Source organism: Liolophura sinensis, chromosome 10 (genome assembly GCF_032854445.1).
Source record: "Liolophura sinensis isolate JHLJ2023 chromosome 10, CUHK_Ljap_v2, whole genome shotgun sequence".
Lineage (NCBI taxonomy): Eukaryota > Metazoa > Mollusca > Polyplacophora > Chitonida > Chitonidae > Liolophura > Liolophura sinensis.
The window spans coordinates 1105298-1131586 of NC_088304.1; the positions used below are offsets into that span (position 1 = coordinate 1105298).

At 41.7% G+C, this 26289-nt stretch overlaps 1 protein-coding gene across 6 annotated transcripts in view; it reads right to left on the minus strand.

The window, feature by feature from the left end:
* Positions 1 to 3410: 3410 nt before the first annotated feature.
* The window catches only part of LOC135477224 (helicase SRCAP-like), a 58369-nt gene continuing 35490 nt past the window's right edge, over positions 3411 to 26289 (minus strand). For 2 of the 6 annotated variants that reach the window (XM_064757393.1, XM_064757388.1), the window contains 15 exons: positions 25396 to 25530; positions 20287 to 20322; positions 18476 to 18632; positions 17660 to 17940; positions 16832 to 17059; positions 15496 to 15828; positions 15173 to 15295; positions 13734 to 13922; positions 12014 to 12245; positions 10970 to 11115; positions 8641 to 8790; positions 7949 to 8062; positions 6009 to 6177; positions 5556 to 5645; positions 3411 to 4652 (listed from right to left, as the gene is read on the minus strand). In XM_064757393.1, the coding sequence (XP_064613463.1) occupies positions 3646 to 4652; positions 5556 to 5645; positions 6009 to 6177; positions 7949 to 8062; positions 8641 to 8790; positions 10970 to 11115; positions 12014 to 12245; positions 13734 to 13922; positions 15173 to 15295; positions 15496 to 15828; positions 16832 to 17059; positions 17660 to 17940; positions 18476 to 18632; positions 20287 to 20322; positions 25396 to 25530 (3390 nt within the window). In that variant the 3' untranslated portion in view covers positions 3411 to 3645. The remainder of the gene's footprint in view (positions 4653 to 5555; positions 5646 to 6008; positions 6178 to 7948; positions 8063 to 8640; positions 8791 to 10969; positions 11116 to 12013; positions 12246 to 13733; positions 13923 to 15172; positions 15296 to 15495; positions 15829 to 16831; positions 17060 to 17659; positions 17941 to 18475; positions 18633 to 20286; positions 20323 to 25395; positions 25531 to 26289) is intronic. The other 4 variants (XM_064757391.1, XM_064757389.1, XM_064757390.1 and 1 more) reach the window with 4 other exon arrangements.

Sequence of the window (26289 nt, forward strand, 5' to 3'; positions counted from 1 at the left end):
AGGTGTTATGAAACGTTTTGCATATTCGTATCTTTATAGCATTTCACTCAGATCGAATGATTAATCCTACATTTTGACCTTTACATTTTGTTAGTTCACAGAAAATGTAGTTGTCTGAATTACAGAGTTAATATTTAATATACTGTTACCCAATTATTTTTGGCAACTCTGAACTTGGATTAAAGTTAAATCCGGTATTTAACCTTGGAACAGTTCTGAACAACCGGGCCCTGGCTATTATAATATGACGGCAGAAGATCAGTGAATTATCCGTCTAAAAAACTTCAGTCATTTGAAAGCTTGTGGTTGGAATATTTCACGGCCCTCGATCACTCTAGTGAGTAAACCAACGGCCTTCGGCAAGTAACTGAGAACCATTCCAACCTGTCTCGCACATTATTTTCATCCAGGGTAGCTTTATGCTTTATTTTATAATGGTGTAAAATAAATGTTCCCCACGAAAACCATGCAGTGCAGTTAAAGAAATCTAAAAAATTCCCATTTCAAATAAACTCTGAGAGATCAGTTTAGTAATTCTATGGTGTGTAGGATTTCTCAACAGGTATTTCATTGATTTATACGCTGTGGTCAAGGATTATTTCACTGATACGACAGCGGCCAGCATTCTTCTCACGTACGGCGCCCGATGATACAGGAGAGCTTACTGAACAGGCCCCAAATGTTCTCACGTACGGCGCCCGATGATACAGGAGAGCATACTGAACAGGCCTCAAATGTTCTCACGTACGGCGCCCGATGACACAGGAGAGCTTACTGAACAGGCCTCAATGTTCTGAAGTACAGCGCTCAATGATACAGGAGAGCTTACTGAACAGGCCTCAAATGTTCTCACGTACGGCGCCCCGATGATACAAGAGAGCTTCTTGAACAGGCCTCAAATATGAAAGGAGGTACGATTTAAGGTTGGAATAATTTAGATTTGGTAGTAAGGCTACCGGAGAAATCGCCTACGAGAGACAAATGAATGCAAAACTTCAGCTCAATACATAAAGTACTAGAGCATTTACCTTATACATGGATTTTAATACACAAAGAGGACAGAAAAAAGAGGGGAAGCATGAGCTAGACGAACTCGCAGTGCATTGTTGACAGGCTCCTGGGCCACTGTGCAACGCTATGCACTCGGCCACGGAGAACCAACCGTAGTAAACGGATAATGAACCAACCGTAGTAAACAGATAATTTACCGATACGCAGCCTAGAAGTTACTAGTAATACTAAGCCACGGAAAACCAACCGTAGTAAACGGATAATGAACCAACCGTAGTAAACGGATAATTTACCGATACGCAGCCTAGAAGTTACTAGTAATACTCGGCCACGGAGAACCAACCGTAGTAAACGGAGAATTCACTGACACGACGCCTAGAAGTTACTAGTAATACTTGGCCACGGAGAACCAACCGTAGTAAACGGAGAATTCACTGACACGACGCCTAGAAGTTACTAGTAATACTCGGCCACGGAGAACCAACCGTAGTAAACGGAGAATTCACTGACACGACGCCTAGAAGTTACTAGTAATACTCGGCCACGGAGAACCAACCGTAATAAACCGATAATTTACCGACATGTCGCCTAGAAGTTACTAGTAATACTCGGCCACGGAGATCCAACCGTAGTAAACCGATAATTAACCGATACGCAGCCTAGAAGTTAATAGTAATATAATAAAAATCACCAGGCAATATATATACATTTTACAAAATAAATCTTTACTAAGACTTGTACTTTGATATTTACATGACAAAACAAATCACTCCATGGAATGATCTATCCTTTTTCCCCCCCTTAAAAAGCAACCTTTCACATCCACAAACTCATTTGATGTATTTACAAGGGATTTTCACTTTTGACTCTTGAAATTTAAACGTTTGAAGAAATGAATTCTATTTTACAACTGCCCACGTCGAGAAGTAATTCACGGTAGAATTTATAAATATAAGAACTGTTATTTTGTGCAGGATTATATCACAAGAATAAATTTCACAGAATAAACTACTTCAAACTGTAAAGGTCCAGGTAAGAAACCAATGAAACAAAATAAAAAAAAACAATACAAAAATTTGAAGTCAGATGTATAAAAATCTGATCTACATAAAAATTAATCTTCATAAAAGAGTTTCTATTATCACACCGATACCTTCATACTTTCAAACCAAACACCACATCACTGATTCGGAATTTTGAACAACTTTTTAACGTCTGAAGTCAATAATATGGCTCACGGGATTTAAATTTTCAACAGGAAATGGAAATGGAATAAGGATAATCATTCCAAAATAGTGTCAAAAGGCAACTCAACATGTATTTATTTATCTGATTGGTGTTTACGCCGTACTCAAGAATATTAATTTATTTCACTCAAACCACGGCAGCCAGCATTATGGTTGGCGGAAACGGACAGAGCTAGGGGGAAGCCACGACAGGATTGTTGACAGACTTTCCGAGAGGAAGCCAGCATGAGCAAATCCTAATATGATTAATGTACTGTAGCGCCAGTCCTCAAATACCATTGGCTGTCGCCAAGTTACAGTCCTCAAATACCATTGGCTGTCGCCAAGTTACAAAGGGACACACACCTGTACTGAACATAGGAAGGACAGCTGAAACCCACTAGCCTTGAATCAACTATTGATCAATTAGCCCAGTATCATGAAGCATTCTTGGATTCAAGTTCAGCTTAGTTTTACTTCAGAACAGTTTTCTGCGTTACAACTGTGAGTTACTTCCGGAATTTTCCTTCTAAGACAAAAGAGGTTTCCCAAACTGTCTTGACACAGGGGCTTCATTAGAAGGCTACAAGCTACCTTCTACTTTTGTGAAAAATTGAGCAGCTAGCTGCCTACCTGACCAAAGCTCCTATTTCTACTTCATTTAATTCTTAGTCAGCTAGTTGGCTACTTCCATGCCCTAGCAACAAACTCAAAAAAGATGATATCAAAAAATAGTGTTTTAAGTTCGAATCAACGGTCACCACTAATACCACAAGTCCTGACGAAGTCTGACTTCAGTCCAAGACAGCTTTTGTTAGCCAGAGCTTGTATTTACCAACCAGCTCCAGAAATAAATCATAAATTGTCAAACTCCGAACAGGGAAGAACTGGAATTGTGGTTTGTACCTATTTCTGCAGTAAAGAATAACTGTACAAATTTTTATCTTCTTAGAGGAAAACACTCTAATCGTAGCCGGTTTGAATGACTTATTTGTCTTATCAGACGTTTGGTAAGTACAGCTCCAAGAGTCTGAGTAGCGTATACGTGAATACAAAAGATGTTGAAGATGCTGTAATTTTACTCCAGTCATAAGTGCCTGCAAGGAGTAGAAAGCAACCACTCCGGTTTATTTATCTTATCAGTAAGCCGTATAATTGTATAACTTCATATTTAAAATTCTTCATCTATATCACGACTGCATAATACAAACATTACCTACCCACAAAATGTTCATATTTCTGAAGAGTTCGATCAAACCCCAAAAAGTACATGTTAACATGTATAACCGAGGAGGATACATTGGCTATAGACTGTCTTTTCCACACTTGATAAAGGTAAGCTGGATACCTGGGCTACTCTATGCGGCTGGCAATGTCTTCAACATCAAGTCATTTGAAAGTGTCTGGGTTAGTGTTTGTGTGTGGTGCGGGATCTCATGGCATAGTGTGGTGTCTTTGCTGGGGTCTGCTGCTGCTGTTGTTGTTGTTGCTGAACAGTCTGTGGTGTTGCTGGTGTTACAACATGAGGCGTGACCTGGGGAGAAGCAGTGCCTGGCGTCGCCACTGCTTGTGCTTGAGACAGCACTGGTAGAGTCTGTGTCAGTGGCTGTGCCTGAACTGTTTGCTGTTGCGCCACCTGCGCAGGTTGAGCCTGCTGTCCCACTGAAGCCAGCGTTACAGTATGAGGCGCAGTGGCAGGTGCAGCCTGTTGCGTAGCTGCAGCAGGGGCCTGAGACGCCAATAGCGCTGACGCAGTCGCTCTCTGAATCTGTGCCTGGATCTGTGGTGAGTCTGTTGCAGCTGTCACTACCACTTGTTGTGCGGCGACCGGTGGTGTCTGTGCCGCAATGGTGTGCGTGCGTCCGATTCCTGTCACCTGACTAGGTTGCACCTGCTGATGGACGACCTGAGTGACACGCGCCTGAGGCACAGCATGCGCAATGTTCGTCAATTTGGCCTGTCCTACCGACACCGTCTGTAATGGCTGCATCTGCACAGTTGGGGATCCAGCAGAAGTTACATTCACAGACTGCACCACGCCCGTGGGGGTACTTTGTGGGGACGCGGCTGTCAGGCTCAATGTTGCCACGGACGGCTGGGTTGTCACCGACACCTGTGAGCCTAATGTCAACGAAGAAGCCTGGGTGATGGCCTGCATCTGTGTTGTGGCTGGAGCCGTTGCCAGAGAGACTTTCGCCACCATGGGCTGGGCTTGTGTCACCGTGGCGATTAGTGTGGGCTGGGTAGTCTGTGTGCTGGGGGCCACAGACGTGATGATCTGCTGGATTGTAGCCCCCTGATTCTGCTGTTGCTGCTGTTTAACAAACTGCTGCAGGGTAATGGTGGGCAGAGGCCGGTTGATCTGAATAGCCCCCAGGGGCACCTGGCCCTTCCCAGTAACCTGCTGAGCCACACCTGAGAAACAACATCATTAACATCAGTTAACACTGGTAACTTGAAAATTCATACCATTAACATCAGCGTTACATTTGCAAATTGAAAACAAATTGAACTAACATCTGTGTTACATTTGTAACTTGAAAACACACTGAACTAACATCAGTGTAACATTTGTAAATCCATATATTCCACATCTAGATCATAACAGCACCTGGGAGATAACTCTTTTTTATCTAATTTTAAATCAGCTTCACATCTGCATCATAAACCTACAAACTAATTATATCAAAGTTAGGAGGTTAGAAATTACCAATCCATGAAGTGCAGGTTTTCAGAAAAAAAAAATGGACTGTTTATCAACCTCCATAAAACTGCTTGTAAAACACTTTAGCATGGGACATAGACTGGGAAGTTATAATTTATGAAAAAAAGACCTGGAACAAAAAGGAAAAAACTAATCAAAGGGAAACCCACGACCATCTGCAGATTGCGGGCAGACCTTCCCACATTTAGGCTGGATTTGAACTCACAGCAACCAGCATTGCTGGGAAGCTACGGAGTCATTGTGCCGTGCTGGTGTGCTAACGACCTCGGCCACGGAGTCATTGCGCCGTGCTGGTGTGCTAACGCCCTCGGCCACGGAGTCATTGCGCCGTGCCGGTGTGCTAACGCCCTCGGCCACGGAGTCATTGCGCCGTGCTGGTGTGCTAACGCCCGAGGCCAGGGAGTCATTGCGCCGTGCTGGTGTGCTAACGCCCAAGGCCAGGGAAATTTGATAATCATGTTGCTTATGGATAAGTATACTGTCACATACAACTGTGCGGTGTGTAAACTGATTGTATTATGGCACATAAGCTCAACCGCCCGCTGGAACATGTACATACACCTCAGGTCAAGGGAGATCACCCTGATACATACCCATCTTCGCTGGGTGCAGGTTACGCTGAAGCAGACGGAAATGATTTAACTTTTGTTGCTGATGTAACTGGTTGACAGTCAGATTTTTCCCTGAAATTAGAAAAGAATACATGTGTGTGTAGCATTTTATGGCAGTTATGGATCAGTATGATTGAACGGTAATGCCAGAGGTACAATACTAGGAAGAAGCATGGTACAATGGGGGGATTCCATGAATACCCTGCCCAAGAAGGGGGTGAACCCACACCTCATGAGCCTCATAAAAAAAAAAGTGTTGTGAAGGCTTCATGAGGCTGGGCCCTGCACAACACCTACTTGTGGGATGAACACATTTTACATCATCTAAACACTACTACGTGTATTATAAACTAAACACATGGATTCTCACTTCCACTGGCTAATAAAGTATGCCTATGGCAAACACCAACAATGCACATTGAGGTCAATATTTACCTGTCGCAGTTTTCTGCCCTGTCATGCTGACGTTGATGTTCACTGGCCCCACCTGGGTGACAGGTATGGTGACACTCGACACGCAGGGGGCAGACACTGTCTTAACCAGGGTAGCCACAGGGCTCTGGGCACTTGATGCCTGACCCACCTGCTGTACTGGAGCAATAATCTGAAAACCAAGGGGAGATAATTACAGGACAGGTGTGGATTGACTACATTTACCGAGACACTTATTTACTCTCAATGTACATATCGATGTATGTATGCTTGGCGTTTTACCTCGTACTTTACAATTTTTCAGTCATATGACCAGGAGGAGTCATTAGGTATACATATACTGTCAGTGTTAAATACAAAAATGTTTGGAGAGCCCTTATCTGAATTTGAGAAAATTTTCGTCCAGTACAGTGAGGCAAAACGGACCAAATTAGCCTGGGGAGTGAAGGAAATACATTCTCAGTCATTTCAAACTTTTTCTGCACATATTATAAAATGTATATCACTGACATCTAGCAGGGAGTTAGTTATATAATAAATTTTACAAAATAAACACTTAATATTTTTAGCAATAAACATATTCGAGTTTTTCACATTTTATCCCATTTGAATATTTTGTATCTATCCCTGACTGGGTCTTCATGTGGCAGGGCAAGTCCATGCCACCATTGAAATATTACGCCAAAGACACCAGGCATGACACCGTCGCCCACCCAGTCACATTATACAGACACGAGGGTGGTTCGCGGGACCCAGTGTTCTGAATGGATGATTGGTGAAAAGGTAGGGATGAAAACTGTTTCACTTGGACTGGTGGAAGCAGAAGGGTTAAGGTTGGCGCTCTGAATGAAGCAGGATGAAGACGACTTCGGGTGTTCTGCTAGGCGGGTACCTCGACACAACACAAAGTGGTGTCAAGGGCATAAGGCCTGAGAGTTAATCTGCGAGTTCATTTAGCACAACTCCTGAAACTGACAACACAGGGATGTGACTCTATACTCGCTTCAACATCAACTATTTATTTAAATAAACTGTTGTGTAACTCTAAGGTCAAGAACCAATCAGTCATACAACCGCAGTTGGCACTATGAAAGAAGTAACTCGGTCAACTGGGGCCTTCCTCTATGAATTGCATGTGTTTGCAGCTACACACCGAAAAAAAAAGGCTTAAGCTTATATGTAGGCTTTGGGTTTTGGGAACCATTAGGTGTGTGTACATATTCTGTGTCTTCTTGTGGCAGGGCGATTCCATACCACCAAAGTGCTGCCACCACTGAAGTATCATGCCGACTTGACACCAGACATGACACCCCACCCAGGCCAACCAGTCCTGTTTCCTTGCTCAGTGCTGAGGGCCATGTGAGGCAGAAAGAAGTATCAGTTTTAAAGCCTGTGGTATGACCAGACCCAGGTTTTATCCTGTGTCTCCCGACGAGCCAAAAGGCAAGGATCAACAAGAGGAAGTCTGAAGAACATCAACATTATGAAAGATAAAAGTGGCATGGCTAAACTGAAATAACAACCTTGAGCTTTACTGCTAGATAGCAAACAAGTACAACACAACAAAATTAAGAAATGCCAAGCAAACAAAAACTGAAAAATGATGAAAGTCTTAAAAGCTAAGCAAAACAAGGGAGGCAAGTCAAAATGTTTGGTATTTTGAGCTCTTCAGAGGGATTGTGGTCATCCAATGTGGTTTAAAGGTTCACCCATGCCACTGTAAAATTATACGCATTTGAATACAATACAACACACAACCATTTACCGGTATGTCTGAATTTATAAACATTTGTATGATACAAAGTTTTGACTAAATTAGAGGTCATCATTTTCATGATTTTTTGTTTTTGTTTTTTTATGAGCTCTTAGAAATGAGGGAAGACCAAACATTTTGGCCCCTAGAAAAGCAGTAAAGGAAGACAAGAAAAACAAAGCGACCGTACATTTACCTGCTGCACATGGCCGGCTGTTGACTGTTTGTTGTAGGCCTGCTGACGCTTGATCAATGCCTGCACTTCTGCCTCCGTCAGTCGCTGGATAGGCTTCACTGGTGTCTTCTGTTAACACAGTTCACACTCATGAAGTCTGATCAGAACTTTTTTTAATCAGAAAAACCATAAAACATATGGCCTTTATGCACCTTTGAAAGTGCCTTTTTACATACCAAACTATTGGTGAAATACAATACTCAAACTGTTCAATGTATATCAACAGAGCAGAATAGCCTCATGCCCTTCCAGGCAAGCATTGACAACATCAGACTTGTTACACGTACATACACCGAAATTGAAAGTGAAAGCCAAAGTGTGATGATTGGTCATATCAATCAATCGCTGGCATACACATACATTAATAAATACATTTTCAACAACCATATTGCTTAGCTAAACCAATCATTTAATGGATATGCAACCTAAAATCAACCTGAAAGGTTTTTGCTTTATTTTATTTTTTTTTTTTTTATTAAACATTCCAATGCAGTTTTAGGGGTTTCAATGCTTATGAAGTGACCCTGATCTACCAAGCTTCCCTTTACCCTGAAAAGTGTGTGCTTCAGATTCTGGTTAAACATTTCCACACAGTTCTAAAGGGTTCAAAATAATGCATACAAAGTGGCTGCAACCTCTGCACTGACCTGTCCTATAGCAGTGACCAGCTGAGAGGTTAAGACAGGTTTCTGACCGCTGGCCACATGTAGCTGATGAGCACCTGTCTGACCCTGCTGCAGCTGCTGACGGATCTGCTGCTGCTGCTGCTGTTGCTTCAACTGCTGCCGACGCATCTCCTGTGAACAACAACAACATTACAACATTATATTACAACATATACAGAAAGTAAATCTGCATGCTCATTCAATTACTGTTTATTTATATCACTGTGGTATTGAAGCTAAACAAACATTTTTTTTTTTTGACTATCTACAACAGATGTAAGGTTTTACAAGTGGAGTAAACTACTGGCCTTTCACACCTAAATACTCCCAAATTCATGCTTTTTAGACTCAAGGGTCATTGTAGTCAGAAATTTGTTTCACACACTGAGTGCATCATTGAGGGTTTAACACATTTGTGTTTGCTGTGTAACCCGATGCCACTGAACCTTTCTTCATACCTCGTTGAATCCAGAGAGCGCGCATTCTCAGGATGAACTATCAGAATGCCCATTCTCAGGATGAACTATCGGGATGCGCATTCTCAGGACGAACTATCGGGATGCGCATTCTCAGGACGAACTATCGGGATGCGCATTCTCAGGACGAACTATCGGGATGCGCATTCTCAGGACGAACTATCGGGATGCGCATTCTCAGGACGAACTATCGGGATGCGCATTCTCTCAGGACGAACTATCGGGATGCGCATTCTCAGGACGAACTATCGGGATGCGCATTCTCAGGACGAACTATCGGAATGCGCATTCTCAGGACGAACTATCGGAATGCGCATTCTCAGGACGAACTATCGGGATGCGCATTCTCAGGATGAACTATCACAATGCGCATTCTCAGGATGAACTATCAGAATGCACATTCTCAGGATGAACTATCACAATGCGCATTCTCAGAATGAACTATCACAATGCGCATTCTCAGGATGAAATATCAGAATGCACATTCTCAGGATGAACTATCGGGATGCGCATTCTCAGGATGAACTATCAGAATGCGCATTCTCAGGATGAACTATCAGAATGCGCATTCTCAGGATGAACTATCACAATGCACATTCTCAGGATGAACTATCGGGATGCGCATTCTCAGGATGAACTATCGGGATGCGCATTCTCAGGATGAACTATCGGAATGCACATTCTCAGGATGAACTATCACAATGCACATTCTCAGGATGAACTATCGGGATGCGCATTCTCAGGATGAACTATCGGGATGCGCATTCTCAGGATGAACTATCAGAATGCGCATTCTCAGGATGAACTATCAGAATGCGCATTCTCAGGATGAACTATCACAATGCGCATTCTCAGGATGAACTATCACAATGCGCATTCTCAGGATGAAATATCAGAATGCACATTCTCAGGATGAACTATCACAATGCGCATTTTCAGGATGAAATATCACAATGCACATTCTCAGGATGAACTATCGGGATGCGCATTCTCAGGATGAACTATCGGGATGCACATTCTCAGGATGAACTATCACAATGCGCATTCTCAGGATGAACTATGGGAATGTGCATTCTCAGGATCTGACACAAAGAATTCTAAATAAAGAAGATGAGGCAAAAACAGCATATTTCAGGCTAGCATTCTCTTTCACTCCCTCATTCATTATAGACCAATCAACGGCAAGCATAGGTACGTCAAAGTTGCGTATGTATAACGTCATGCATTGTTATGTGACATAGAAATGTGTAAGTTCACTGTACACGTATTATAACATCATACTGCTGAGCTCAGTGAATGATTGTAGACATATCATAGAGATACTCACATTAAATGAATAATAGCAGCCATATCATGGAGATACTCAAACGAAGTGAATGACTGCAGCCATATCGTGGAGATACTCACATGGAGTGAATGATTGCGGACATATCATGGAGATAATCCTGCTGAGTGAATGATTGCGAACATATCGTGGAGATACATCGAGTGAATGATAGCAGACATATGGTGGAGATACTTACACTGAGTTAATGATTGTGGACATATCGTGGAGATAATCATGCTGAGCGAATGATTGCGGACATATCGTGGAGATACATTGAGTGAATGAGTCCAGACATAAGGTGGAGATACTCACATGGAGTGAATGATTGCGGACATATCGTGGAGATAATCCTGCTGAGTGAATGATTGCGGACATATCGTGGAGATACATCGAGTGAATGATCGCAGACATATGGTGGAGATACTCACACTCAGTGAATGATTGTGTACATATGGTGGAGATACTCACACTGAGTTAATGATTGTGGACATATGGTGGAGATACTCACATTGAAGGGTATTTTCTGAGTAAGGATCTGCCTGGGGTGCAGAGCGTTGGGTTTGAGGATCGTCTGTTGTTGTTGTCTGAGGTGTGACAGTTGAGCCTGTGTCAGAGGTTTACTGCCCTGTGACAGCTGCTGTTGTACTGATGTCACTAAATGGAGGAATAATCAAATTCAGAAAATTAATTAACACTAACATACGCGTTGTTAACATATGCATTGAAAAAATTGGATTTCAAATTAAACTGGATGGATCACAAAATGAATCTCAACAGAACATTTCATCAAAACTAAGCAATATTTTGAGCAGACTGTATGGAAACCAAAAGTTTGATGGACAGACAGACAAGGCAGAAAAGACACACGGTATTGTGGGATTACAAAACAAGTCAAATGAGCCATAAGAAGGAACCACATATCAAACTTCAGTCTGCATTTGTAACCACCTATTTAGTAGCACTTCATCTTCTGATATCCTGCCAGACTTTCATTCAAAATTCTCCATGCGCCAAGTTCTGCAGGTCTAAATTCTACATTTGGATAATCCATGTTGTGGTAAAGTAACAGATCTGTAGGAAACACATGAATGCAAAACTTCAGTTCAATACATCCAGAACTGAATTTGGTCATTTACAGCAAACAACATGCACAAAGAGCATCAGCGATGGCACTTTCCACTTGTGTCATTGTGCTTTATATGCATGTAAAACTTCAGCTCAATACAGAGAACTTGTCAGAATTTGTATAAATATGGTCAGTTCAAGTGTTAACCATGAGCCAACTGTCCCCAATCTCCAGCTTAACTCTTGTGCCACATGAATATGGAGGCTGTGTATCAGTGTACACAATCAGATGTTGCTGTACACAAGAGTAATCCACCTGTAAGACGGTGACCAGCATTTAGGTGGGAGAAGACCGGACAGAGCCCGGGACAAAGATGTTATCTTCTTAATTCAATTGGCAATCACAATATGTTCAGTATCATCAGCCTCAGCAGAAACAGTAGGTATCTTCTCTTGTACAAGCTTGTTTCAACACCAAATGTTTTACCTCCTGTGACTGAAGTAGCAGAGGCCACCGTCCTCTGTGCGGCTAACTGGGCAGCCGTCAGACTGGCTGTAGTGACCACTGTGGCCGTACCAGATGTGAGATTAGCCCTGGCCTGAGCTTGGGCCTGTGCCTGGTTTACAGCAGTGGTCAGTTCCTGCATAGTCAGAGCTGTGCCCTGCACCGTCCTCTGACCTCTGACCGCCTGGCTCACCGTCTGAGGGGACAGAGTCTTCTAGGAGAGAAGAGAAGAAAGGACAGGCAACAATGAATCACCATGCTGAAGGTTTTCTTTCCAACAGTTCCCTACCCCGATCTACATATCTGATTACTGAGATAGGATCTTTCAAAAAAGATGTGTTGTTACTTTATAGCAGAAAAAGAAGTTTATTCTGGTATTATGAACTACTTCAATTAATATTCTTCAGCACCAGAAATACAGATATTCTGCCAGCAGTTTGCCTAAACAATCAACTAAGTCTTGTCTCGCTGTTTAATAAACTGTTAACATCCCAAAGGGAAGTCACTCTTAAGGGAATTCAATAAAAGTCACCCGAAACTAGCAACATTTGAAACAAGGCTTCTTCTCCTATAAAATACTTATCTTACAGGTTCAGTAAACGAGAAAGGAGAAGATTTGAGTGTACAAAGTTTGTGCTTCAGACAGAATAGATTTAACCTGCTGAAGTGATAAAAGTGGGGCTAAAGAGTAAATTTCATCGTCTTCTGGAACTCCTCTCTAAATCTACAGAAATATGCTAACAATTTCAGTAATTTGTCCGTAAGCTTCATATACAGAAGCAAACAAAAACAAATGCAGCCACACGTACACGTATGAACTGAGAACTACAACTCTCCAGTATAAAGCTCTTGTTAATTCATAACACAGGCCTACATGCTGAGTCTTTTCTTTGCATTAGTATAGATGAAATATACTTCGATATTCTCCTAAACAGCAGCTGTCCAAGTATTAAACAAAATTTGCTACTCTCTTTACCAGTTTTACCAGAGACCACTGTTAAACACTTGCAGAATTATACTACAAATATGGCACAATATTTTCACACTTCCCAATAAGCTTCAGTTAAAGACTATCAAACAAATCCTATATCAAGTTTACAGCTAAGGTGAACAAAGCAGTAATAAAAACAACGAAAAATTTGAATAAACACAACAATTCTCAAAATTTTGTCTCACACCTTTTGGCTGAAGAACATTTAAATATTTCAACATTCACTTCAAAGACGTTCAGCGTAGGGCAAAAGTTATTTACTCAACCCATTTATTTGGTTTAACTACCTCAACACTTTGGCGGTGTGAAAGGCACGAATATGACCTCTACAAGAGCTGTATATTCATCATGCAAGCAGAAATTGTTCCCCGCCACTAAGAAGGCTGAGGTGACAAATAACTACGAAAGACAACAAAGCAATTCCGAAAGTAAAAAGGCTAAATCAAAGGAAAGTGAAAGTATCACAGAAAGACCAAGACACTGACAGTGAAAGCATAGAAACATGATGAGGCCAAAGGGGGAAACAGAAAATATCACAGAAAACCAAGAAACTGACAGTGAAAGCATAGAAACATGATGAGGCCAAAGGGGGAAACAGAAAGTATCACAGAAAAACCAAGACACTGAGAGTGAAAGCACAGAAACATGATGAGGCCAAAGGGGGAAACAGAAAGTGAAAGCAACACAGCACTACCAAGGCAGATCACTCACTACAGTGGAAGGCTGGGCCAGAGCCCCAGTCTGCTGGCTCATTCGTTTGTTGATGGCTGCAAAGGTGGTGCCGGACACCCCCGGTGCAGTGTTGACAACAATGTTACTAGTGCTGCCCCCTGGGCGCGTGATGGAGACAGCGGGTACTGTCCCGGGGCTCACCCCAGGTTTCTGCAGTGCTCCAGTCTGCTGTTAACGATGAAATCAGAGCACAGGTTAGCCACACAACTGATAAAACCTTAACAGGATATTGAATTACAAGCTTGGACTTTACAGGGATAAAAAGGTTTAAAGAGTTTGTTGGGCTTCCAGTCTGATCGCAGTTCACGTTCCACTTTGGAACATCTTGTCAATATCTGTGACCTGTTCCGACACAACTTACAGAACCTTGAGGATGTTATGTACATGAAATCACAAAGGCAAATCACATGTACAGTTACCTCCCTTGAGCACATGGTGCTCTTTTGACATTAGTGATCAATCTAGTGGGTAAATCAATTCCACATCCACAAATGAAGCCTTCCTAAGTCACCATAATGCCTTCTTTTAATCACCAAAAAGAACACCAAATTGGAAAAATGGATATCGATTAATCTCTGTGCTATTTCTTTTATAAACCTTCCAAAGTTTTCATTAGGACAGAAAAAACAAATTTAAAGATCAGAGTTGACAGAACTTATGTTCTGTAATTCTTCAACCTTTCGTATGTTTGCATGTGTTTATTCAAGCACATTCTGAAGGCCTTATTCTGTGTTGACTGATACAATTATACTTTTTGTGAAACCAATATTGAAACTGGCCGATGCAACCAATGTAGTTTTGTCTCCAAAACCCTGTCAAAATGTGTATAAAATTGCACTAAAAGCTGCTCTTTCACATGCCAAAAGTTTGGATAATTAGGGTATTCAGTCGTGTTGTCACACACTTTCAAGCAAGTTCCAATCTAACCAAATAATAATAAATCCCTTGCTGTCACTTAAAATAGATGAGATACTACAAGACTGCAAAGATTTAAACTTTTCACTGGTTCTTATATTTTAAAATTTATATTTATAAACTTAAAAATTAAAAATCTTACAACAAAAAGAACTTCATCATCATGTGGAAAATTGGAAGAGTAAAGACTTCATGAATGGCACAAGACACCAGGTAAAGGAGTCGGGAGTATCGAAGCAGATCACAATTTACCACGACAGCAGGAATTACAACATCTAACCAAATGTGGCAAAATGTCACTGCTGCTTCTAAGTTTGCATTTACCCTCTCAATACTTGTCAAACTATGTACATGTTGTTTTGACATAAGTTTCACACCCACAAAGAAGGATATGACTTGGTAAAACGAAAATTAACACAAATAAAACAATAAAACAAACAAGCTGAAATGTTAAAATGAAAATGAGCGCAACAGATCTAAACCCAACAAATTCCAGCACTTACTAGGACATTGGCAGCTGCGGTTGCAGCTGTTTGTAGCTGGGTCGCCACTTGAGCAGCTGCAGTTGATGCAGCGGACGCTTGTTGCGCCTGTGTTCTCTGGGCTGCAAGCTGATCGGTCTGGGCCTACACGAAAGAGAACAGACCAATAAGGAGAGTACCTGTGATATGTTGCCCTACACTCACACGACTGGTTAATAATGGCAATACCCAATATAAGACATACTAGACCAAAAATTTGACAAAATAACATATATACAGCCGGTTGTCACAACTGAAAATAATTCATCTCAAAATAATCTTCCAATAAAACGATTCTTCCCTACCTTCATCATCATCACTTGTCCCTTTTTCTTCTCTTGCTGGATTCGCTCAGCCCGAATAGCCGCCACCTTCTCGGGGTTCAGCGGGGTGTCATAAGTTATTCCACTTTCCGCCAAAACAGCCGCGTGTTTTGGATTTTTCTGCGTGGGGTTCACGAGTGTGGGTCTCAGAGTGGGTGTGCGCTTTCCTGCGATGCACTTGATGGAGTCAAAGCGCAGTGAGTGCAGCATAGTGACCGAGTTCTGGTTGTCCTGCAGGAAGAGCTGGCTGGTTTTCATTGGCCGGTTGTTCTTTGTCTGCGTGGAAGAGTAGGAGGAGCTTACAACAGGCAAGTCCTGTAGAGGTCAAAGGTTAGTTGGCATTTGTCTTTTGGAGATACGATGTTCAGAAACAGTCAGGGCACGCCACAACATCCAGCACAACACCAACTAACCAATTCAGAGGTTTTTCTTTTTTGTTTTTTTTTTGGATGGGCGTTTTACTCTGTTAAACAGCAACATGGCAAGAAAGCTACAATACCATTTATTTTACTTTTTAATACATATACATGTATTGGGATAAACATGAAGAATTTTTGACTTGCTGTAGGTCACATTCATGATTATGTCTTTAGAAACATTGCAGTCATATTTATGGCAAAAGGAATCACAGTATTTTGTGTTGGACTAGATCTACTTCCAGAAAAACTTTGGATAAAACTAAACTTCAGTTTACACTTAGTCATAATCTACATCACATCCCCACATAAATGTCTGAAAATATCCTTTGTTTTACTTCTTCAAATTCATTCCTTGTATTTTAATTACAAAGTTAGCCACAGCAAACTTTGTAAAGGTTATTTTCACTGGAAGGCGCATTGGATGGCGAACGAGTAGAAAGGCCATTGATGGCCGTTCTTATGTTTTGCCACACAACAGGGCTGGCTGTGAAAATAACCCAAACAAACCATGACATCTTTATACGTCACAATAAAATATAATTCTGTCTTTCCCCTGAATATCAGCATTTTTCAAGTGATACATTTTCCTTCATGCGATTGATTCATCCAACTTACAGACTCACTGACAAAGTTTTTGGTGAAGTTTGACTGATTTCTTATAAGAAAAACTTGTAAGTCTTGACATTAAAAGTATCATGACTTCTTGGAGTTTCTGAAAGTGCATTTTTACATATCTAAATTTAGGTGAAATCCAGTATACAATAACAGTATATTCTCTCATAAATATTAGTTCCCTATAGAGATACTTATTCTTTGAGGACTACTTTCACAATATCATCTATGTGATTCTTGTACCCTTTCCCCCAGGCTACAGACTTGAACTATTCTGAACTGCTCACCTTGTAAATACCCTTTGACTTCTTCTGCTTTCTGGGGTTGATGTCGTAGAGAATGCGTCCCTCTTCACGAGCAATGATCACATTCTCATAGCGCAGCTTACACTGTTTGGGCGACCGGTACACACGACTGCAGCTGTTGACTACATCAGAGACGAGGTCCCAGTTGGGAATGTGAGCAGGGGAAACAATCATTAGATTCAGGGGCAAGTACAACAGCGTCTGGACAGCCTGTGAACGACAACCAAGAATCACACACCATAAGTGATTTGTCAGCACTACTATCACGCTGAACACGCCAGTCCCCTAAGAAGGTCTCCTATACATTTAACAGCAAAACACCACTCAAATTTGCACCAGTCAGAGAGAATGTTTTCCACGGACTTTCACAAAACTACATATAATACCTAGGTTTTTCAGGACTTTCGAGGACTGTTTGGGTTTACTGTACATGTACTGTTCTTCTGTCCATTTCAAACGTAAATAAAAATAACATTCAACACTGAAAAGTACTACTTCCATGAACATATCCCAAACTTATCTCCCGCTTAACCCATAAAAAGCTAAATTCAACTATAAATGGGAACCCCATTCACAATCAATGTCGTTTCTCAATGAAAGCTTATTTAGCTTCCTCGCAAGGGATTAGATTACAGCTGTCGCCTCCTCTACCCACTCCCCACGTAGAGTCCAAGCTTACTAGAGCTGGATATGAACCTGTGACCCCTTCAATCTAGAGCTTCTTCCCTTTCGCTAGAGTGAAAGCGAGGTGACCTTACACCACTGAGCCAGTGGGGAAGGGACCTCGACCTATCAGAGCGACTCTCTCACCTGTAGCAGGGCCCAGTCCTCGTGTATCAGCCACTCTGGGTGGTCAGGTGTGATGTCCATTACCGGCTTGTTACTGGATGCCGGCAACTGGCGGAACGGACGGATTAACCCTTGCTTGAGTTTCTGTAGCTTAGCCTCTTTGCGAAGCTTGACAATGGTTGCTGTTGGCCGCTCAAACAGCGAGCGAGGGACTCTGGGTGCTTCTTCTTTTCTCTGCTTGAGTTTGCGTGCCTGTAGTTGGGCAGAAGCATCCGAGCTGGACTGTTTCTGGAGCAAGCGTCCTGAGGTACGAAAACAAGTTTATACTCATTACAACCACATTCCAGGATGCTAATAACAATCTCTCCCCTAAATATCTGACTGGCATTTTATCCTGAACAAAGGCAACGTCACAGAAAAAATTCTTAACCATATACCAAGTTTACACAAGTTTACATGAAGTATTTCCTTGCATCACAGAACTATCAGGCTGGCTTCAGTCACTACATTCATAGTGCTGCCTCACTGAACTCTCAAACACACAAGACACGACACCTTCGTCATAGTATATGGACAAGAGAGAGGCTGCTGAGTCAATGAGGACACTGGCACCCTAACCACCTCGGCCACAGAGGACCTCTAATTTATTCAGTCTTCCACGTGATCGGACTCAGAACTGAACCTCGTTCTCTTACTCAGGGGACATTGATTGTGTAGGTACATACTCCTGTATTGCTATTAAGCCAGTCAGTGGACCGCTCGAAAATCAAATCCTAAGCCTGATCTACATGTAGTTCACTGTAGTACTGTCACTGCTTCTCCATTACATGCACTCACTTGACATCGTTTCCACTTTTGTTTTCCGGGTCTCTTTCTTCACATAGACAGGAGGCAGCTGGGTCTCTGTCATCGGCATGGGCTCGTACATGAAGAAGATCGTCTGGTCTATGTACAGGTCATTATCATCCTGGGGTGGGGTGGGAGGGGCCCAGAGCTGGTAACCAACGATACACATTTTAGTTTCATAATGTCTGGACAAAAGTTGCAAGAATATAAATTATATAGCCCTATTTTTATACCCATTATTTATTCATTTACTGAAAGAGGACTTTCTCACTTTTATGATGGTCAGTTTTATGGGTGTGCCTGGATAAAACCACCAACCTTTGGAAATCTGCTAATCAACTTTCCCACAAGTGGCATACATTTATGTGCACCACATTTGTGAAGACGAGCGGTCTTCAAATAAAGGCAAGGTTACACACTACCACCGTCAACCACTTAGCAGCAGTAAAAACCCCACAAAAATTGTGAGCAAGGGAAACTACAATTCCTATTCCAAGGCTAATGTGTTTGTACATATAAATGTGTAGGGTTTGGCTTAAGTGGGTGTGCAACAGGAGTAAATGTGAAATTAAAAACTGTGATCTTCCCTTCTTCCCTTCAGAAATTCATTTCCCAAACCCAGAAAACAGATTAAATCAACAACAATTCTAACACCATCCATAAAACTATGTTTGGCAGGAAAGTTTAGAACAATTAAAAATGAGTGTATTTTCAAAACGAAACTATAGTGGATGGATAAATGCGAAAACAGAATTTGATTTATATTAATAGTCCAAATAATAGTATGTACAGGACATAAAATATCCCCCCACAAAATGTCTGTTCTGTACAGGACATAAAATATCACCCCACAAAATGCCTGTTCTGTACAGGACATAAAATATCCCCCCACATAATGCCTGTTCTGTACAGGACATAAAATATCAGCCCACAAAATGCCTGTTTTGTACAGGACATAAAATATCCCCCCACAAAATGCCTGTTCTGTACAGGACATAAAATATCCCCCCACAAAATGCCTGTTCTGTACAGGACATAAAATATCAGCCCACAAAATGCCTGTTCTGTACAGGACATAAAATATCAGCCCACAAAATGCCTGTTCTGTACAGGACATAAAATATCAGCCCACAAAATGCCTGTTCTGTACAGGACATAAAATATCCCCCCACAAAATGCCTGTTCTGTACAGGACATAAAATATCCCCCCACAAAATGCCTGTTCTGTACAGGACATAAAATATCCCCCCACAAAATGCCTGTTCTGTACAGGACATAAAATATCCCCCCACAAAATGCCTGTTCTGTACAGAACATAAAATATCAGCCCACAAAATGCCTGCTCTGTACAGGACATAAAATATCCCCCCACAAAATGCCTGTTTTGTACAGGACATAAAATATCACCCCACAAAATGCCTGTTCTGTACAGGACATAAAATATCACCCCACAAAATGCCTGCTCTGTACAGGACATAAAATATCACCCCACAAAATGCCTGCTCTGTACAGGACATAAAATATCACCCCACAAAATGCCTGTTCTGAAGCATAAATATCATAATATGCTCCCATTGGTGCTGAAACTTACAGTTTTCCAGTAAGATATACTACCTTCCATACAAAAATCACAACCCCTTTCTGATATCAACAGAGCTCTCGGAACCAAGTAAAAAGGTTCAAATTTGCCACGAGGGACAGGTTAGCTTATTTACCATACAAGAACAACCCAAATTCAACAGTTCCTGGAGACCCTCCCAGTTGATAAAGAGGTCAGCAGTCATATATGAAGTTGTACTTACTGGCATCTGATCACCGTCAGTATCTGACACGAACACCTGTGGGTGGAGAAATAGCACTTCATAAGGATTCTGCTGAACAAGAATGGTTAATTAGACAGGTAGTTGATTGGATAGATGGGTGGTTTATTGATACGTGGCTCTCTGGTTGGTTCGGTGTTTGGTTGGTTGAGTGGGTGGTCGGCCGATTAGGGGGTGGGTGGTCAATTATTTGGGATGGGTGGTTCATTGGATGATTCAACAGTTGAGCGGGTTGGTAGTTGAGTGGACAGGTGGTTGATGTGTCATTGAGGGACAGTGAATGGATGGGTGATTCACTGATGGATGGGTGATTCACTGATGGATGGGTGGTCCTTCACTGGGTAGCTTTTTTGACAGGATTCATGTTTACTCGAATGATTTTCAGCTACCAAGGCTAAGAAATCTGCAGACATGACAATCCTATCGAATATTGGACAGATCATAGTGGCCTGTAAATACGCTGTCATTCTTCAGAGTGCAATACGTACGTTAGATTTAGCTGTTTGCTTTACAAAGAACTCAAATATTTTACTTATGCGATTTCAGCCACCATTATGCTGGGGGCAAAGACTGGAGAAACCAGCAGATTGCGGGCAGACCTTAAGGCATCATGAGATGGGATTATAGAGATTAAACATCATTCATCCAGTCCACATGTGCCAACAGTGTAATGATGTGATGGGAACCCTGTGTAGTCATACAAGGCTCCTGAAAACACTGCCATGACACCTTACACTATTTTCACTATTTTTAGACAGTTTTATGGATAGGGAGGTGCCTGTCAATATACACTTGTTCGTACAGTGGATGCCAAACTAAAACCTGATGTGTGCATATCTATATAATTGATTTTATTTACTTATTTGATTGGTGTTTTAGGACGTACTCAAGAATATTTCACTTTATGACGGTGCCCAGCATTATGGTGGGTGGAAAGTCACGGCCATCAGCAGGTTGCTGCCAGACCTTCCCACGTACGGCCGAAGAGGAAGCCAGCATGAACTGGACTTGAACTCACAGCGACCGCATTGGTGAGAGACTCCTGGGTCAGTACGCTGAGCTAGCACATTAACCAACTAACCCACGGAGGCCCCTATATAATTGATAGGGAGGTACCTGTCATTATACACTTGTCCCTATAGTGTGGATACCAAACTAAAACCCTTATGTGTGGATATTTATATAATTGATGGGGAGGTGCCTGTCAATATACACTTGTCCCTACAGTGTGGACGCCACACTAAAACCCTGATGTGTGGATATCTATATATTTGATTGGAGTTTTACCCCCACACTTTTGAACATTTCACCCATACATTTCAAGAGCGAACAGCATTACAGTTGGAGGAAGCCAAGCAGAGCACGGTGAAGCCCATGATCAACCGCAGGTTGCTGCAGACCTTAGAACAGAAAAGGAAGTCAACATGAGCTGGACTTGAATTTACAGTGATCGCAATCACGAGTCTTCTGGATTATTAAACTGTGCTGGCATGCTAACCACTTGGCCACTGTGGATATCTAGATTCAAACCCAACTGGGTGGATACCAAAACCCACACCCTACTGTGTGGATACATAAAACTTACATCATACTGTAAGAAAAACGGACTGGACACCTACATGCACATTGTAACCATACATTGTCGATACCCAACCGAAACCCCAATGGGTGGATACCTGGCTGAAACACCACTGTGTGGACACCTACATGCACATTGTAACCATACATTGTCGATACCCAACTGAAACCCCAATGGGTGGATACCTGGCTGAAACACCACTGTGTGGATACCTACATGCACATTGTAACCATACGTTGTCGATACCAAACTGAAACCTCAATGGGTGGATACCTGGCTGAAACACCACTGTGTGGATACCTACACGTACACTGTAACCATATTTTGTGGATACCTTACTGGAGTGCTCACTGTGCGAATACCTACCCCGGAGCGCCCACTGCGTGAATACCTACACTGGAGCGCCCACCTACACTAGAGCGCTCACTGTGTGAATATCTGATCTGACCTTTGTATATTGTTTAGGCACAACTATCCCCTTCAATGTACATGTATCAAAATGGGACCCAAATTTGCAAAAAAAACATTACTAATAATTTGACTTGTCTAAATACTTCTTTCATCCGTTTCCCTCATATTTTTGTAGTTTTTGCCTAGAAGGGCAGCCATGGTCTTCCTTCAGAGAAATAACTGACTCAGACGATACTCTCAGTGTGAAAAGGTCAACTCTGTACTCCTTATCAATTTGGTTTTTCACAGACTGGCCAATAAGCTTGAAACTCTGTTTAAAATCTGTTACTGTCCAGTTCCCGAAAACATACTTCAAGTTACATTGGTGAAGAGTACAAATAGCGAGGTCTCTTGGTATCAAAGTTACACACCTTTGGACATAGATGTTGTACAGGTGTAGACAGTTTGGGGGCACCTATCACCATACAACCTTCATTCTAGATCTGTGATGGAATTGAGGGTACTTACATTCTACAACCTTTTTGCGTGTTTGAGAGTTGTTTATTCAAGCATATGCCGAGGAATTTTTCTGTGTTGAATCAGAAGGATAAAATTATACTCTTTGTGCAGTCCTGAAATTGCCCAATCCAACCACAGTAGTTTTGTCTGCTAAATCAAATTAAAAACTTACATAAATTGCTCTTTCATACACAAAAGGTCAAGGAATTAGGGTCACTGACTCACTGGATAGACCTATTACTAGTTACTCTTTCACGACAGTAAATGAATACTTACCAGGGCAAGTAGAATTTTAGGACAGACTTTCATATGGTGAAAAACAGGATTGTTGCTGTTGTTGTGGAGTTTTTAAGTTACCTAACTTCAGATCTCATTTCTTAAATTAGAGTTTAGTACACAAGTATTCACATGTACATCTAATTGTTCACAGACTGAGGATAAACACACTTTTTTTAAAAAGAATGCTAAAATGATTTTTTTATGTCATTAAAGATGCAAGCTTCATAAAACTGTACAAAAGTTATTTCTCTACACCCAATGGTTCTTTCTGAATGTCAAAATCTTGGTCGCAGTGGCAGTTGAAAGCTTGAAGAATTGGGGTAATTGCTTTGTGAATCAATCATTTATAGAACATAAAACTGGTTAGTTCAGAAAAACGTGCAATTCCTCACTGATTTTTGTTAAAAAAAAATCTGTGTTCCAATCTGCATCTCATTTCCTTGGTGGTGAAGACAGAGCTAGCTGGGAACCACACGAGAAAGGAGTTTGGTGCCGTGCGAGAAAACCACTGAGGCAAATACTGGGGACAATTCTTTGCTTTCGATTCTAGCAGTTTTGGGCAAAATAATTTCACAGATTTGAAAGTAGCCGCCACTAATTTGGCATTACTATTATAAACACGGCACCAGTTTGAAGAAATTTAGGAAAATAAGGAGCCAAATGTGTGAAATTTTGTCATTTCCTGATTTTTAAACTGGTGCCTCAGGGACCACCAAACATCAATTCGAGGTGTAAGAGGGTCAGCTTCCATGCAGTCTTACACCAAGAATGAAGCTGTTAAAATGAGACACAGGTTGGGTTAACAGAATTGTGGAGAAAAGGTCTTGCGGGACACCAAAAACCTTGAACCAGAAAGCAGTGCCTTCTGGTTATCAAGATTCACATCCTGAGCCAGTAATGTCCCCTTCCCTCCCCCGTGATAACACCACCAAGGAAAAAAACAGATGCAGACAACAGATTTTATAATTTGCCAAAACATTTTAACTTTTATTCAACAAATACAGCTCTTATCATTCAAGCGAGAGAGAAAAAAAAAAGAAAAAAAAAAAAGACAGTTTTGATCATGTAGTTTCCAGACGCACCAATTATGTTTTCTCACTCACTTAGGACCCCATGATTCCACTTGGACTCTCCCTTACAGAATTACACAATATCATTTCCAGGAACTCTTGTATACTATCACAAACAAGGGTAGAGAAACTTTACCCAGAGGCTTTGGTAAGCCGTGGAAATTCTTGCCATATTACTTACATACATACATACAATATGTATTTACAGATATGTACAAAACCAAAATTACATCATGGATTTATACCTGCCCTACAAGCGTAAACTTTACAAGGAAAAATGGCACAGCCAATCAAGTACCGCACGGTAAACTCAAGAGGATTACAGGCCATGTATAAGGGATAGCACTTTGTGTTTTTTTTAAAGAAATAATGTTGTATGTACAGGACTATTTCCAGCAAATTATGCACATGATCTGGAGTTATCACTGGGACTGATACATTTACTTTGTCTGAAAAAAACAATTACTTCTATAATTAACAACAGAGCAGCTAGCATCCGTCCTGATCTAGAGTATTGGCAGGGCTCAAGCCATTGCTGTCCTGAGAGACGGTTTGGAGTTTGGGCAGGGGTTTGCAGATCTCCACTGTAACTGGTGCCTGTTTAGAAGGGGCAGGGTTTATGTACATAGGAGAGGCACACCTGGAGCTCTCTCTTGACGAGGTCACGGAGCTATTTGAACCAACAGCATCAGCTGGCAAGGTGAGAATATCTACCTCACTGCTCTCAGAGTCATGTCTGAATCTCTCCTCCTGTTTTAATATGGCCTCTTGCTTCGAGGCACGCCGTGTTCGTATCACCAGGTTAGGGTTGGACCAGGGTTGCGGGGTATTGGGGTTAGAGTTCTCTTTGGGAGACAATACTTTAGGTTTGGGGCTGAGCACATTAGAGGGGCTGGCCACCCGGGAATTGGGCGGGCTGATAATACGGCCTTTGGGAGAGGTCAACGAATGGTTGGGGCTCCTTAAGGGACTATTGCTGGGCTTAGAAGTAATCACATGTATATTCAGCGGAGCTATGACTTTCTTCTCTATGGGACTGGAATCTACATGATTGTGCATCTTAACATTGACCGAGCTAGCTTGGGGCACCTTTTCTATTTTAAAAACATTTTTCGCCACAGGGGTATTGGGAGTCCCACTTGAGTCTAGCGATTTGCGACTATTGGCCCTAGATGGGCGAGGCTGAGGTGTGGGGGTAGAGCCTGTGGTTTTGGCCCCGCCCTGAGACTTGCGGGATTTGGAGCCCTTCTTCACCTGGTTGTAGGAGTCTTCTCGGGAGTAGGTGAACAGCATCTCGTCCTCCTCCCATTCAGCACGTCTTTCCTCCTCCTCCTTCAGGGCCTTCAAACGAGCCAACTCCCACGAGTTCTTTGCCAGCTCCACTTCCTCCTGAAATAACGCAGAAGCCACAGAGTGAACACTACAAATTCCAAAGTGGAGAGTAATAGCAAAATAGGGCTTAGCAAAATAGGTTCTCTACAACAGGTAGCTAATCTAGCAACTCGTAGAACAACAGTGAAGTAAAAGTCACAAGCTACGATTATTCCTGAACATTTGTGTTATTCACTGTATTTCTCCTGAAGTTTGGCAGGTAACAATGCATTATCAGATGAATATGAAGGCCTTAAAGTTGTACTCTTGATGCCGACCTCGTAAGTAATTAATCGACCTTCACAAAAAAAAACAATCTGAAGTGGCCTTTTAAGGTTTATCAATCAAAATGGGTCACATAAAAGTGCTCAACTTATGGTGAAGTACAGTTGTTATATTGCCATTCAAGGTATTAGCAGGTAAGTTTGATCCATCGGTTAGTCCTTGTATTGCCACTTAAGGTATTGGTAGGTAAGCTTGATCCATTGGTTACACATGCTAATTACAGTAAAGGGCTGGTGAGCCCCATCACAACTGACTTGTTTGCAATGATTCTAGGGTCATTTTATGACGACAGGTTGTGAACTTGGTACCTTACTTCCGAACAGGGCAAACTTTGCCTTGCATTATAACATATAAACTGGAAACTGAAAACCCTGCAGTTTTCTATATCTAGTCTTCCTTGTAACAATCTTTTCTAAATTTCAGACGAAACTGTCTGGTTTCATCACAGAGTGCATTTATATTGGCAAGATTTAAAACTATGCCACCATTAAC